The 17,107-nt window shown below is 41.3% G+C and overlaps 2 protein-coding genes across 2 annotated transcripts in view; one reads left to right on the forward strand and one right to left on the reverse strand.

Annotated features, from left to right (window-relative positions):
* The first annotated feature begins 4,217 nt into the window (after positions 1-4,217).
* gmpr (guanosine monophosphate reductase) lies at positions 4,218-8,700 on the forward strand. Its single transcript, XM_028400792.1, has 9 exons — positions 4,218-4,721; positions 6,352-6,471; positions 6,565-6,648; positions 6,720-6,893; positions 6,974-7,055; positions 7,235-7,341; positions 7,519-7,561; positions 7,643-7,802; positions 7,888-8,700. Exons 1-9 carry the CDS (start codon positions 4,635-4,637, stop codon positions 8,066-8,068), a joined length of 1,038 nt encoding a protein of 345 aa, XP_028256593.1. The 5' UTR covers positions 4,218-4,634; the 3' UTR covers positions 8,069-8,700.
* A 926-nt stretch (positions 8,701-9,626) lies between these two features.
* atxn1a (ataxin 1a) overlaps positions 9,627-17,107 on the reverse strand; it is a 70,619-nt gene continuing 63,138 nt past the window's right edge. Inside the window, 1 exon segment of the mRNA XM_028424334.1 lies at positions 9,627-16,409. Within this exon segment, the coding sequence (XP_028280135.1) occupies positions 15,816-16,409 (594 nt within the window). The 3' untranslated portion in view covers positions 9,627-15,815.

Raw genomic sequence — 17,107 nt, forward strand, 5'->3', positions numbered from 1 at the left:
GTTTGGCCTTAATGTAGCAGCAGCAGCAGCACGTGTTTATTATTACAAATGTTCCACAGATATTTGTTTCTGGTAAGAAATGAAGAAGAAAAAAAAACATATTTAATGCTGACTCGGTCAAGCTCATTCACTGCAGGGGAAGACTTTTACTTTTCACATTGTACAAGTAGTGATTTGTTTCTGTTTTCTGAAGCAAACGCCACTATGCTCTGCAAATAACTCTTAGAACCAACTTCTTTTTATATATTTTGCTTTTAACAAAAGAGAAAGTATTAATAAAGTTGTTTTATAAAAACAAATGCTCTGTTGGAGTCATTTTTGTGTCCATCTGAATGCATAGTCTTTACAGTGTTAATAATTATGTGATATATATATATATATATATATATATATATATATATATATATATATATATATATATATATATATATATATATATATATATATATATATATATATATATATATATATATATATATATATATATATATATATATATATAAAGTTTATCTGATGTCTTCAGAACATAGGATGCCTTCAAATATGGTGTATTATAAAAAGAAATTGCACTCTCACACATTTTGTGAGCTAAGGTCATAACCTTTTGGTGAAGGAGGTAACTGACCCAAGATAGTTGGGTGCTGGTCCATTCAGGCTTTTGTTCCAAGAGGCAGATTTACTGATAGATAACTGAATGGAATATTTAGCATAATAAAACAGTGAGGAAGTTCTTTGCACTGACCTTAACATAAGATGTGGAGTACCCACCATGACTTAATCCTTACTTCTCCAGCTCCTCGTGTGCATTGTACCTTGAAAGGTCACCCCATCATTTGTCATTGTGAGGCTGAAAGTTGTGCGGCCTGTGCTACAAAAGACTGTGTTGATTAGAATTGACAGGCACCACTGAACTGTGATTATAATGTCTGGAAGTCAGAGTTAAGCACAGAAGGTATTGATCAGTCTGAATGTTCCCTCTCTGAACCCTCCACAGCGGGACAGGAATGCCTCGCTCAGTCTCTTTCTTCTCTTCTTATCTGTTTCTGCGCTCTCAGGCACCGCTGCCATTAAAGTAACTCCAAGGACGCTGATGACAGCTGTGAGGGAGAGATGTATGAGGAAGAGCACTGTGATTTCTAGTCAGCTCAGGCATTCAGGATCCAAGCAGGTTAAAAACAGCAAGACAAATACAATCCGACCATAAAGTCAAGCTTAAAGGTCCCCTCCAGGAATGTTTGAAGAGTTAAAACATTTTACTGCTTTGAACTTTGTGGGACACTACCCATCAGGATAAGAACCTCTAACAGGGGACATGTCAGACACAAACAAAAAGAGAAGACACAAAAGGCTTAGTGATCATATGAAGACTGTGGACATTGGATTTGACTAATCTGTTGCATATTTATATTGTTAAGATTAGGTTTCAGTGAATGACTTCTGGCGTGTATCTGCATACTTTGTTACTTTAAAGGCTTGTAAGTGGTGTGATTATAGCCGAGAGCTGTGTAAAACACAGGGAAAGTGACCTATTTTACACAGACATGTGCGACACAGTGAGCTGCTGTTTGTTGCTGCTGCGTCAGATATGGATGAGTGTGTAGAGAAACTTTGGAAGCTGTTTGAACTCAGACATGATTTGTAGCACAATTGACGCAGGTGGTGTTAAAAGTTTCCTTTAATTACATTCCCCCTGCTGGGAATGATTTAATTTATGGAATCCTAACCTATTTGTGATGTCATAACAGATCCGTATCTTGACAATTTACACAGCTGGCCACTGTTGCGTGTTTATTGCCTTGTTTCCTTTACATTCGCCATCAGAGATGTTTTCCAGTGGCTTGTTGCTGCAGACATAAGAGCTGATTACTTCACAGTCACATGCTGAGAGTCCATGCTTCTGTTTGCAGGACTGACTCGGCTGCTTTGTCAACATTTGCTTCCAGTTATGGAGGAAGTATTCAAATAAGTTACACAAGTAAAAGTAGTAAAACAACAAAACGGATAAATATGTGGTGCTTAGTGACACATTATAATTGATGACTGCATTAGTATTGATGTCTCTGACACAGGCTTTGACCAACACTGACTGCATGGATAGGGTTGTTTATGTACAGCTCAATATCATTCAGTTCAAGAACATACTGCAATTATGAGTCCACGTAACAAAACAGTACAACAAGTAAACACATACTGTGTTCCTGTGCGCCTGTAAAGAATCGCCACTCTTTCTTGTTAACCCACACTGACCTTTTCTGAAGTTCCAGCTCATTATTGTTAGTTATACTCACCAAAAAGCAGAGCCTGCAGAGAAAGAAGAAATGCAGCACATTTAGCAGCCCATCATCTCCTGGATGAAAATTCTCCTTCATTCCTTTGAATCACATAACACGATGCAGCGCGCCTTCCCCGATGGAAGCCACTCTGCCTCGTTACCTGAGCCAATCACACAGAAAACAAATAGAATTTTTAAGCTCTTATCATTTCAAGTCATGCCAGAGAAATAAACATCAAAGATACTTAGCAGCGTCTGCCTCCCACTGCCATGTGGTTTTCACATCTGCGTGGCCCAGTGTCTCACTGCCAGAGGGACACACAGCTCCTCTGAATGTGTTTGAGATTCGTTTCCTCTGGGAGAACAGAGGAGGATCTTGAGTGTTGATGGCGTCCTCGGCTGGTAACTGAAAACAGGGTGAGACAGTGCAAGCTATCTGTGGGTGACTGAATGCCTGTGTGTTCCCTCTGAAGTTGTGGATGCACAGATAAAACAGCACGCCACTGCTGCATAATATTCTATTGCATGTCCTCATAAAGTTAAGTCTGGACTACACACACTCATTGTGTGTATACGGGTATGTTTGAAAACAAGGAGCTGTTGATTCATAGGGTGTACTTTTATTTTCATGATGTTTATTGTTTTTTTACTGAAGACAATAAAAAGTCCTTTGCCAACCAAAACATTATTATTAGACTCCTGAGTTTAGTCTGCTTCATGTTGGACTATTGTATGACGGTGTTACATCCTACAGTGTTGTTCCAAATGAAGTTTCAGAGCATAAACTACAATCTGTAGCAGTCAGTGAGAGTGACCCATTGCCACACAAGCCATAAAACCTGCATGCACGTAGCCCGCAAAGATACACGGCAACACGTTCCCCTTTCACCTACTTCCAGCATCAGCCTGTGACTCAGACCAACACCTGAGACTCCATCTGTAACCGCAATAAACTGAAACAGGACACATGAAGTACACAAAGAGTTACACAATTCATTTAATCAGCTATATTGTCATAGAAGCTTTTAAAGAGCCGACCTTCTTCAGCATGTCTTATCAATACAGTTCAGTGTGTGACGTGTGGCAGAGGTTAAAGAGCAGTGGATTTATCACTTTTATCTCGTAACAGTGGTTTATTTATATTTTATCAGTCAAATAGTGATTAGGTATGAGGTAAGATGTCTGCATATAATAGCGGAGGACGTTATATCCTTTCCTTACCATAATCTGGATTAGATTTTAACCAAATTATAGATTTTTTTCTTATATTTTGATGGTTGTGTATGTTGAAGACTTTTAGTTTTTGGATTTTAAGTACTTTATGTTTCCTACACTTTTGTACTATGTAACCATTTACTTGCGATGCAGTATTTCTATACAAAAGCACAAAAGAGTTCTTTGTCCACCGCTGCATGCAAACATTACAAAGGGACATCTCACTGCCAGGAAACACTTTAACAGGGCTTTGACCCTAGTGCTAATTCCACCCTTTATTTGGCAACTCTTTTGTTGAACTATGCTGACATCTACAGGTCTGGCTTTGAACAGTTCTGGAGCCTTTTCTTTTGGCTGCTGCTGTGCTGACAAACGTCTAGTTCAATAAGAGCAATTAGTATAAATAATACATTATATTTATCACAGATGTTGCTGTTTAACTGAGGTGGACAACTGTTCATCACATTGTCCACCTCCTCTCCATCCTTAGTCCATTCCAGTCAGCTGCACCCTGGATTTGGATTGCCTTATGCTAGAAACTCATTTCCGCCTTTTGAGCTGCCCCTGACATTAATACACAATGAGCATGGAGGATGTGATAATTGAACAGACCTATATAAAAACATGTGTAAAGTAAAAACAATGCATTATGCAGGGAGCAATGCCCCAACTGGACAGCAGGTGTGCTCTTTAGCACTGCAGCACACAAGCCACTGCAGTGCTACCATGTCTGTGTGTATAAGACTGTGTATGAGTGTGCATGCGTCAGCAGATGGGATAGCCTGGTGTGCCTGCCTGCTCAGCCACCGCTGCTGCTGCCACTCTGCTGAGGGATAGGGGGTAGAGAGAAAGACAAGGCTGGAGGAGTGGAGGGAGGACGAGAGCAGGAGGAGATAGAGAGACAGAGAGAGAGAGAAACAGGGCGAGAGGTAAAGAGAGCAAGTCCAGGCCCAAATAAAGCCATGGGGGCCAGGACTGGGCTGGACCCCTCTTTGCTATAAATACGCTGGCCGCCTGGAGATTCGGGTTTGGTGGTTGGGGCTTGGGACCAGCGACCGCCACCACTGCTGCTATCTTCCTCAGGGGAGTCTCCTTCGCACACACATCATCTATTTCATCTTGGTCATCAATCTTCTGGGCATCCAAGATGCCTCGAGTGGATGCAGACATCAAGCTGGACTTTAAGGATGTCCTCTTCAGACCCAAGAGGAGCAGCCTTAAGAGTCGCTCAGAGGTCAGTGTGTTAATTACTAAAGGTGTCATTCAGGTATTACAGTTCAATCAACCAAAAAAGGAGTGTGTTCTGTGAGTATTTACTGTGTCATTCAGGAAGTTTACATATGCCTGTATAGTGGATGACTCAGTGGAATTGTTACACTATTTATACATGGGGGGGGGGGGGGGGGGGGGGGGGGTGAATGAATATTGCAAAGCCGAAGAATGTGTAGCAGAAGCAACAGCAGCAGCAGCAGCAATGACATTCATTAACCCCATAATCTTGAAATGATGTCACACTGGAAGTAAAAAGTGCACACTCAGGCTAATGCAGTATTTATGCCTTTATCTGTTGTCCAGTTTTTTTTAACTGGTGCCTTTATACTGGTGAACAAAAAGTAGCCTGAATACCTGTGTAACAGCTGAGTGACCTTTTTAAAGGTGACACAACGAGGCAAGCCTGCTGCACAGAAGCTACAACAACAACCGAACAAAGAAAACAACAAAAGAAAGTGTCAAAGAAGAACAAACAGAACAAACCCCTGTTGTTACTGTTTATCCTTCTAACATCTTTAATGATACTATGAATCACTAGATTCAGGGCCGGTACCGTCCCAGGATCATGATACTGGTGTGGTGGCACTGGATCTAGAGTGGAAAGTGGAAGTTGGTGGGAGCTGGCCTCTGAGAAGTGGCGAGCAACATGAGACACAGGAGACTTCTCAGAAAAGCTGTTTAAAAATAGGACTGTGTGTGTTACAGGAACATTCCATGTTCCATAGCCCACCACAGGTGTCCTCACTAACAGGCTGCGGGGCAACAGAACAGAAGCAAATGATTGATAATGATGCTTTACATGTTTTTAACTTTAAACTCATTGAGGGGGGTTTAACAAATGTGTCCACACAGGACACCTGATGAAAACTAAACTCTCTGTATATGACTGAAACACACTGTCCACACGTCATGCTTCCTTATTTACTGAAAATCCTGAGTCAGTGTTTGGACTCAGGCTTATATTGATTTGCTGCAGGAAGAAAATGGATATGCACCTCATCCATACTTCTTTTACCATGTCCCTCCCTCCTGCCAGGATGACTTATAGCCCATTTTTTACTGTGGTGCTGTGAAGGTTATGGCACACTTTGTATTATGGCTGGATGTAGTTTACATAATGACTGTCTTGGCTCTGTTTATCAAAAGCTTTCTGTCCAAATGGAGTCATTGTAAATCTTAATGATTAAGTGATGATTAAAATCTTTCTCCCTCCTACATGTTTAGTGAACTTTGCAAAGTTCATATTAATTACTCATACATTTTTATTGTATCATATCATTGAATCACATAGTGTGGATGCTACCTCACAATAAAAAATGCTAGAGTTTCACATTTAAGTATTCAATACAAATAATACAATGTCGCCATTTTTAGAAGCAAATCACTCCTGCACTGATGAGTACAGTCCTACATAGGGACATGTGTGTCACAGTGAGCTCTGTTTGTTGCATGAGGCTCACATTACAGGCAGCCACACAAGCAGCTAACCATTAGACCTAAATGATTCAGTACACCCCCCCATGACTAGACACAGAACACGAGCCGCATGAACTGCTAGCCATTTCTAAGAAAATCTGTGAACCGCCCCTCAGGTGGATCTTCAGAGGACCTTTACATTCCGCAACTCCAAACAGACCTACAATGGCATCCCCATCATTGCTGCCAACATGGACACCACAGGAACGTTTGAGATGGCACAAGTGCTCAGCAAAGTGAGTTTACAGAGGAAATATTTGTGATGTATCCATACTCAGTTTCTTCAGAAGCCATGACAGGCCATTTACTTTCTATGTTTCTCTATTCAGCACACTCTCTTCACAGCCATTCATAAACACTACTCTGTAGAAGAATGGAAAAACTTTGCTGCTAGTCACCCAGAATGCATTGAGGTAAGATCACCATGCTCTGATACAAGCACAAATTATAAGGTTCGTCATGGAATTGTCCACATTCCCTACAGCATGTAGCTGCTAGCTCAGGGAGCGGTGTCGGCGATATGGAGAAGCTGTGTGCCATCCTGGAAGCTGTTCCTGCCCTCAAATACATCTGTCTGGATGTGGCCAATGGCTACTCTGAGTACTTTGTGGAGTTTGTTAAGAAAGTTAGAGAAAAGTTCCCAACACACACCATCATGGTAAGTGAGACAGTGTGTCTGCTGAGCTCATTGTGTATCCAAGACTGTGTGCACCAGTGTTTATGTTGTCTGTCTTGCAGGCTGGTAACGTGGTAACAGGGGAAATGGTGGAGGAGCTCATCCTCTCTGGTGCTGACATCATCAAAGTGGGCATCGGGCCAGGTGGGTGGGTGGGTGGGTGTGAGTGTCTGAGGAGTGTACTCCTCCAAGTCAGTACATTAAACTGCTCATACCTCACATTCCTCACAGTCAGAAGCACAGAAACCAAAAAGACAAAACTGTCACATCAAGCAGCAGGTGGAGATATTTATATGATTCATCTCATTTCTAAACTCCTGCAGGTTCTGTGTGCACAACAAGGATCAAGACTGGAGTGGGCTACCCACAACTCAGTGCTGTTATAGAGTGCGCAGACTCGGCTCATGGACTCAAAGGACACATCATCTCTGTGAGCCCACATTACTGTGCACACATATTAACATACAGAGTGCAGAGCAGTTATTTAGAACCTATACAGTAATGAAGCCAGTAGAGGGCGCCCTTAATCTATCAAGACAGGTAGCATGACATATACTTTTCCACTGACTGAGTGGAGCCCACATAACTGTGGCTATTCTCTGTTTAGGACGGTGGCTGCAGTTGCCCAGGAGATGTAGCTAAGGCCTTTGGTGAGTGAGCTGCAGCGTTTGTCTTTTCAATCTGCTGTGCTGCTGTGTGTGTGTGTGACCACCGTCTCCTTTGCTGCTCAGGTGCTGGGGCTGACTTTGTAATGATGGGAGGAATGCTGGCAGGCCACGACCAGTGCTCTGGGCAGCTCATTGAGAAGGATGGCAAGAAATACAAGCTCTTCTATGGCATGAGCTCCGACACAGCCATGAAGAAATATGCCGGTGGAGTCGCCGAGTATAGGTGGGAGGTTAATATGAAGGGACTTTAAAAAAAATGACTTCTGTGACTTTGTTTCAACTTGCTGTGCTTATTGTTTGGCTCTCAGGGCATCTGAGGGGAGGACAGTGGAGGTTCCCTACAGAGGAGATGTGGAAAACACCATCCGAGATGTGCTGGGTGGACTCCGCTCCACCTGCACTTACGTGGGTGCTGCCAAACTCAAAGAGCTGAGCAGGAGAACCACCTTCATCCGTGTCACACAACAGTCCAGCCAAATGTTCACTTAGAAGGGAATACAACACACACACACAAACATTCACACAGGCTGCTTATACTGTTCCATGCAGAGTTCACACACACACACACACACACACACACACACACACAAACACACACACACACACACACTTCATCACTCAGCCTGTTTCTCTCAGGATATTGTGAAGCTTCCTGCAGGTTAAAATTAAATAAGATGAACTTGAATCCTAGAAGGATCACAAGGCTTCATTTAACTTCACAGCAAGTGCATTTACACGCTTCCAGACATTGTGCCGATATCTTGTTTTTGAATGGGAATGTAACATGCTTCACTTCTAAACACACAGATAAAAGCTTCCCCTTTTTGGGGGGAATAAAAGAGTGTGAATGTGAAAAAGAGATCAGACCCTTCAGAAACATTTGAACTGATGTATATGCAGTGTATGTTTATAATACTAACAGCATATCAAAACAAGAATGTGAGCATTATGAAAGCATTCAGCACAGGAGACTGAAGCTAGTGCTAATATTATTGCTGCTAAACTGTATTTTGGAATGAATGTGTAAATGAATATGCAAGACCCAGAGACTCCGCCCTTTTAACTGTCACCATTAAAATCATGTTGCAATAAACTGCATGCAGACCTCTCTGCTAATATCACTCAGTGGTGTTGATCTTTCTGTGAAGCGTCTCCGAGGCCTGAGAATCACATTCCTGAAGACACAGTGTCTGTGTGAGAGGACGGCTTTGACATGTTTGAATTGGTTTTACTGTGCCTGACTATTCAAAACAAGGGCATCTGTTTGTGTGCCTTCTACTGCAACCATGACAACAAACCTAAAACATAGATTCTAAAGTTTTAACAACAGTTTCATTGTTTAGTGCAATGACGACAGAAAATGGAAGTTATTGATCAGAGAATGATTAATGTACCTCTTTCTGGAGAATAAAGTATGCATCTGTTTTGTTTTGACCTTTGCCTTTCGATTTTCTATTTTAATGCCACATATAACAATTAGCCAAAGGTAACTTGCAGAGGCAGCCATATTTAGGATCATGACAATATTAGATACACAAACATAGTTCTTAGTGAAATGTTTATATTTTCAAGTTTTATCTGATTCGTGTGCATGTGGATTAGGATGTACCTTTCATCATATGATAAATTATACAAAATTATTTATTGTAAACACACACACACATATATATGTGTGTGTGTTTACAATAATTTTGTATAATATATATACATACATATGTATGTGTATATACTGTATAACAAGTAAACTGTAGTCCACGTAATTTTTACTGGTGCGTGCATACATTAGTAAAAATAACACAACATATGAACATAAAACATTAAATTGTATCTGTTTAAATAATATCTTTACAATAACCTCAGTTATGCAAAGTCTAATTTAACTTTACTCTGTGTTCATCTTTTTATCCAGCAGAGGGCGTCATTATCTCCTAAATTCCAGCACTCAACTCAATGGAGGAAAAAGCTCCATTGAGTTGACAGTGTGCTCAGTGTTAGTGTGACAGTCTATGTGGTGTGACGCTATTCAAATAAAGACACAAACTGTGCATTTATTGCAGATATGTCAAGGTTTCATTTTCTTTTTCAAAGAGGTGCATTTGTACAGATGTCAAATACATACACCAACAGGATTTCTCCATTGCTATAGAGGAAGGGGGGTGGTGAGACACAGGGACTTGGTGAGTACAGTATAGTACAAACAAGTTGGCTGGGAACTGCTGAGGCTGCCCCCCCACTCCCTGCAGGCCTGACTGTCCATGCAGGTCTGTCGTCCAGTTCTCTGCCACCATCTCATCAGCCAGTGAGTTTCAGTTTAGTAACTGGTTTGCAGAGGGACATCTTAACAGACTGGTTGTCAGCCTCAGGGCTGAGTGTTCAAACCAGGGTTGGAGGACTCAACTGACAGATAAGCTCCACTCCCTCCGTGGCAGTGGGCAGGGTCAGAGGTCAGGAACCGAACAGCCTGTCCCCTGCATGAAGTGTTTGTCGCCTTGCACAGAGAGTTCCTACCCGGGACGTTCAGCTCACTGAAGAGCAATCCAAGCTATCTCCAACATAATGCACATAATATCATAATAATAATTTATAGTTAATTGTCAATAATGACATTGGTTAATCATCAAATCAGTTCAAATATCAAATTATACGTAATAAATTTACATATCTTATAATCCATATCAAACAGCCCACTAAGCAAATTGATTGGGGTGAAACTAAACTGTTAAGTGGGCCTCTACAAGTTTTTTTTTTTTTTTTTTTTTTTATTTTTTTAATTTTTCTGCCTGAGTTGGTTATCCAGCGCTATGGACATTAACAAGACATCATACAAAAAAAAGAAAATTGAAAAACAACAAAAATCAATGAAAAATAAAGTGGAATCCTGATCGAATTCTGTTCACTTTAAAAACACAACAAAGTGCTGAAATAACACATCCTTTTTGCAAAAAGATACAAACATCAAGAAACAAAGAGCACACATGCCTTTTTTCTGATCAAAAAGTCAAAGCTCACACATCAACATTCATTTTATTTGTGCAAGAAGCCAATTAAAAAAAAAAAAAAGATGACATAAGCAGTGTTTCTCCAATGAGGAAACTTGTCGTAACAACTCAACAATGACACATTCTCTACAGAGTTTTAAGTCCCCTGACATTATACTGAGTGCTACAAGGAGACCAAAAACAGAAAAAAAGCTCCTGCACCAAAGACAACAAAGCAAAAGTTTGCAACTGTTTTCACACCACACAACCAAACCGAGCTGTGCAGACTCCCGAATTAAGAGATCAAATTGTCAAATAATGGCACGGCCTGCTTGGTGTAAAGTGTAAAAAAAGATTCCAAACGCCTCAAAAGAAGGGATGCTTTCCATGAGAAAGTAGAAAAGAACCAAGGAATCACCTAACACCTCGGCCCGTTGGACCCAAGAACGCGCCGGGCGCCAAGTGAGATGGAGCACAGACAGATAAACACAAGGTTACGGCAAGGTGATGTGCAAAAAACTTGAGCCGTCTCTCTTTTTTTTTCCATCAGTATTCACCCCCTTTCTTTTTCACTCTCATTCTCTCTGTCTATTTTGAATGAATGTTAGCCCTAGGACAGCTGACCGATCTGAGACAGAGGGGTTAGACCAACATCTGTCCTAGGATTTAGAAAGTGCTGAAACATTATCAAGTCTTTTACATCTACTTACATGTGCATCTCTGTTGGTTGGTTGTTGTTTTTTTAAACATTTTTTTAACATTTTTCTTTTTTTCTTTTTTTTTACAAAAAAAGTGGTCCCCACTAGCAATGAGGTTTCTTTTTCCTGTGGGTCTCACCGTGAACCGTTGAGGGTCAGGGTTTATGATCTCACAGACAATTAGAGGAGAAAACTCCGCTACACACACACACACACACACACACACAAACAAATCGCACACTAACACACTCATACATGTTTGAACGCATGAGCACACGAGGTGCAGACTAAAATTTAGAAAAGGCCGCAAAGACAAAAGGGAAAGTGTTTGTTGGGTTTCTCTTCACAAACATCCTGACTCTGGTTTTACAAACATCAACAGACAATAAAATACACAAAGATGAGACACTGGAGTCAGACTATGCTACATACACTTGGCACGATAAAAAGGGAGGGGGAAGCATAACATAGGTATTGCACATTGTCGTACATTTCAAGGGAATACAAAAGATAAACTTGGGATTGTCTTAAAGGGACAGTTCCCTCCAAAAAGAAATGCATACTTCTCCTGTGGCTTGTAATGTTATTTAATCAATAATCTACAGCTCATATTTCTAAAACTCACACCAATAAACAACATTGCAGGCCACAGGAAAATAAAGATTTCATTCTGGGGTGAACTGTCCCTTTAACAAAATTAAAAACCTTGCCATAATTTGCCGCTCCCTCTTCAGAATTCCGAATGACTTGACTGATTTGTGTTATAATCTATTATTAGGCGTGCATTTCTCACTAGAAAAAGCTGAATAAGTGACTAAATGTGAATAAGATGAAGGGGAGGGCAGGCAGTCCAGGCCAGGCCACACTAGAAGGTAGCTAACGGTTGTTAAGGATTAAACTGATTGCTTGGCCTCAGGAGGAGGTGCTTGTGAGGCTGGCTGGCTATGAATGGGTACCTGAAACAAAGTTAACGAGGTCACTACGGGAGTCGTGGCAGCGAGGCAGAGCTGGGCGGAGTCAGAACATCTGCTGGTTACTTCAGGCGCACCCTCAGCATGAACAACAGTGTTCGTCACAGCCCAGCAGGGACAAGAGGAGGTTTTGGGGGTTATGTTCAGTTACTGCATATATATGAGATATTTCCCTGAAATCTAGCAACTGGTGTTGCAACTGCCATTTTCTACACAATGAGGGGAATAGTGTTAACTGAAGCTCAATTTCTGTTGTGTTCTAAAACATTTTTTTTGTAGTTTTGGTTGTAACGCTGGAGGATTATTATAATTATTAAATGTTTATTGCAGAGAGTGTGAGTGGAATGTGTGTGTTCCACTCATACATACACAAGGAGAGTGCCTGAATATTGTACTATTGCTTTCTAAAGTAACCAAAGCAACATCAGCATCTCTAAGCTTTGGCTTTTTTTTAATGTATTACCTGATCAACAGTAAGAGTCTGAATGGTTTGTTTAAATGTTGTGGTTCTGCTTTTTTGTTTTTGGGGGTTGGACACAAGTTAAAAAAAGGACAGATAATCACAAAACAAAACGCAGCAACAAACACACAGATCTCAAAACATGCACACGTAACCTACTGCTATGCTCTTTCATTAGGAAAAGAAAGAAATGAAAATGCACTCCTGTGGTGGTGTGGATCTGAAAACCCTGTTTTATTGCAAAAAATAAAGCATTTTCAAATCTCCTTTGGGGTCTTCTCACATCTCTCTAGCCACATATTCAACCACCTATCCAGCCATTCCTCATCCGAGCACATGTCCATCCTGCCATCACTGTGTTGTGATGAAAATCTGATAAATTCACTTCCTATAGAGGCAAGCAGGCTAAAAACTGAGGCTATGTAGAAACAGATATACTCAACAGATATGCCAGCAGGAAGCCATCATGTCCCTGAAGGCCCAGACAAACCAAAACAGGGCCAGCGGCCAACTATCAGCACCTCCCCTCCTCTGTGCCAGTTTGAAAGGACTAGCAGGTGGAGGCACGTGAGTTACAGAAGGACCAATGCGGTAGCACACAAAGCACCTCAAAGCCCAAGCTCAGAAACAAAAGTGAACTTGAATCTATGACCGCGTTTGACCTCTGACCCTGCAGCTTTAAAGATTTCAATGTCAGGCTTAACCAAGCAAGCACATCTGTTGGGTAACTGCTACATCTAAATGTGGTTTTGGCTGACCGAGCACAAGCTGTATTCAAAAATGAACCCTAGCTTCCAACATCATGGACACCACCCTGGCTTCAACAGCAGGGAGAGAGAGAGAGAGAGAGAGAGAGAGAAAGAGAGAGAGAGAGGGAGAGTGAGAGAGTCTCCTTGAGCAACTCTAGGAAATGGATTAGATTGAATTAAATTCAGTAGGCAGGCACGTTTCAATTCTGCTGCTATACTTTGTAATAACTGGACATAATTTCACCTGACTGTGCTGATGTAGAATCCTCTATATTAAGTGCCTGTTGAAAAAATAACAGTAAAAACCCCTGGGTCTCCTCCAGTGTGTTATCTGGGGTTAGGGCTTGTTTTAGGACAGACCTCTCACCACCTAACTCCTCCTCCCCAAGTGCAAATTGCAAGATTCTCTTAAGTAAAAGACTCCAGGTAGAACACTGGACATTTAGCATTGTCTATACATCCTTTTTGCTACACACAGTACACATACACTCCTATACACCCCCCCCCATCCATACACCAGCACACCACAGAGCACTTTATGCACTGTTAGCAGTGTGTATCGATCCAATGTCCACTAGTGTCTTTGCAGTAGGGATGATAAAATGTCTGAATCTAAATTTGTATCAACACATACAGTACGTATTATAGTCGTGTTATCAGGGATGTTCTGTCCTATTGTGTGTCTGTGTAAGCATGTGTGTATGGACAGACACACACCAGCACACATTACAAATATATGATGACCTTCACAAATGAGGCTTCAGCTCTGAGTCACTGGTATATTAAAGCCTAAATCAGATCCCAAACTTTCAGAACACATTCTGACACTTTTCATTAACTCTTTCATGGCTAAACCACCTTATTTGCCACCACAATATTTCACTCAACCACCTAAAATGTTCTCTAAAACCTGTCACATTCATCCCTTGCTTTGTGATTTCATGGCACATCTGCTCCCACTTCACTGAAACGACCCCCTTTCACTTTTCCAAAAGCTTCATCTTTCCAAAGTGCTGTTGCTACTTTCTACCACTGTCCGAGTAAAAAAAATATCTAAAAACATACAGTACTGCGTCAATAAAGAGACAACAAAAATGTTGGCTGCATGGTGAGTGTGACAGGTGTGTTAAGTGCTTCGAAACATCCTGACCCTCTCAGAGCTGACGTGCAGATTCTCTCGGTTCCTCTCACACATCTTTTCTGGATTAAAAAAAAAGTAATTCATTCTAACAAAATGATGAGAATTCCTCTTATTAAAGTGACGTTCACCAACCCCAGTGTGTTTGCACTTGTATGTATTAGGTTAGGGTATCACATTTGTACATTAATATTGACCCAACTAGGCTCAATCTAGAACTGAATGACCCCTGATTAAGTTTTTTGACAATCATTGAAAACATCTATTGGTTGAGATGGGAAGTGAGGGGTTCAAGAAACTAAAATAAAAAATGAAAAGATGATAGTAAGGACTCAACTGTCAACAAACTGCGCAGAGTAAGTGTTGTTCCTCTCTTGTGTGGCACACAGGCGCTACTTGATGACATCAGACCCAGAACAAGATGCATTTACATTACAGGCATGGAGAATTTACCAGTTGACATCAATACTTTAGATTTCACTTATGGCCGTGAACTTTGGGTAATAAACAAAAGAACAAGATCGGAAAAACATCTCACATAGTTCAGAAATCCAGGAGATGAGAGAGGCTCTAGTTTTTGAAGGGGGTACTGGAGCCTGACAAGAATGGTGCTTGTTGGCACCACAGCCTGACTTAAGGGGGTGTTATATTTATATAGATACATTTTAATGTGTTTGTATTAAATTTGTCAAAAAAGACCAAATGCAAGAAAAATGACCTGACAGACAGTACAGACTACAGTCCTGAGGACACCGATCTATGGTGCAAACATGGAATGCCTCGTCCATGTTTGTGTCCACAAACGAGCAGCTCAGAGAACGGATGGATGAACAGCCTGTGAAGACACTAACTGTGAGCTAAACATTGTCTAATGCATCATAATACATCGTCAGTGGAGCAGAGCCATCAGGCTGTGCGCCTGTGTGCCACATAGCCACCAACAAAACATTTAGCACACAAATCCCTCACCAAGTCATCTCAAAACCACCAAAACGGCACCGATTGCTCATGTGATATTAAATCCATCTATAAAAAATGTGTTATAAACTATATGGACTTAATGTAAGGTGATACCATGTAGGGTAAGTTTACCTCTACAGTACAGTATTCAAGATAGAAAAACAAAATAACAGAAAACAAAACCAAGACAAATGAAACATTATTGTGGGCATTCATGTTTTTGTAGAATCCTTTTATGGATATTTTTAAAATCCCAAGGGTTTTTAACAGTCCTGCTAGCCTTCACTTGCCAATATTTGACCTTCCCTCAATGCTGATTTTCACCTCGTGAGGGATGAAGGAAGGTTTGGGCAGGGTCAAAGGTGGCTCCTCCTCTGATTTTTCTACTTTTCGACCCTCAGGGGCAGACCACCTTCGCTTCCTGCCTCCTGATGGCTTACTGGAGCCAGCTTCTGTGCTGCTGGCAACCTGACCTTTATAAACGGACCCTCCTTCCCCAAACATGAGATCCCCATTTTCCACATTGGAGCTTTTTCCACTCCCGTTCCCACTTTCACCGCTCCCTCGTTGGCTGATCCCATTCTCCCGCTCTCTGTGCCTGGAGCCTCCTCCACTGCAGCTCTGATGAGCGTCTGAGACAACTCGGGGGGATTTGAGGTGCCCGTGGGGTGGGACAGAGGCATGGGTGGCTGGCTCGAGAGGCTTCTTCAAGGATCCATTCCTTAGGTTCTTGAGGGTGAGTGAAATACAAACATCGCCCACAGAAAGCTTGGTACAAGGCAGCTCCAGAAGCTGGGTGGTCCGGTCTGGGCAGCATGAAGACCAGCCTTGGCCAAAGACGAAGAAGGGGTACTCCAACAAGACCTCCACACTCACCTAGAGGAAAGGGAGCCAGGGGAAATAAGAGGAATTTAGAGAGACTCTTCAAGTCCAGTCAAACCTTCAACCTCAACCAGTACTCAGTTCTTTTCCAAACCTCAACTTTCACAAATTTTTATAAAAGGTATTAAATAAAGTGACAAAACAGTTGTTGTCACTAACTACCATACCATACTCTTTCTTGGGAAACTTGCCATCTGACAAAGCTTATTCAAATGGTGGACTACTGCATGTATAATTCTGTCAGTATTATGATTTTTTTTTCTTTTTTTCTGTCAAATTCTGCAACTGTAAAATTAAGGATGAACATGCTTTTGTCATAATTTAAAAATGCTATGTTGACAGAATAAAGAGATAGAAGGAAAGTAGATTCTGAGATGTGATCAGGAGAGCAAAGCAAAAAAATGTTTAAAAAGTAAAAAGATAAAGTGAAGTCATTTAAAATACTGTGGAGAGAATAAGAAGGTGGAAGTGGAGGAAGTTACAGAGATGGTGATGAAAAGGTGAGTTAACAAAGGGAGGGAAGTGAATGTAAAAGAACAATGTCAAGAACGATACAAGTGCAAGATGTATCAAGCACCTTCTCAAATGAAAATGTCAGGCAATATTTTCCCTCATGTATTATATAAATTTTGAGTGTGGACTCAAAGCTGCTACCACCTCTCAGGAAAAAAAGAGGAGCCACTGAGGGAGTA

This window comes from Parambassis ranga, chromosome 2 (genome assembly GCF_900634625.1).
Source record: "Parambassis ranga chromosome 2, fParRan2.1, whole genome shotgun sequence".
Taxonomy (NCBI): domain Eukaryota; kingdom Metazoa; phylum Chordata; class Actinopteri; family Ambassidae; genus Parambassis; species Parambassis ranga.

Excerpts from the sequence above, each read along its gene's own strand:
- gmpr (XM_028400792.1), top strand. The coding sequence starts at position 4,635 with ATGCCTCGAGTGGATGCAGACATCAAGCTGGACTTTAAGGATGTCCTC. Across the intron at positions 7,056-7,234 it reads CAAAGTGGGCATCGGGCCAG|GTTCTGTGTGCACAACAAGG; the intron begins GTGGGTGGGTGG and ends AAACTCCTGCAG. Across the intron at positions 7,342-7,518 it reads TCAAAGGACACATCATCTCT|GACGGTGGCTGCAGTTGCCC; the intron begins GTGAGCCCACAT and ends TTCTCTGTTTAG.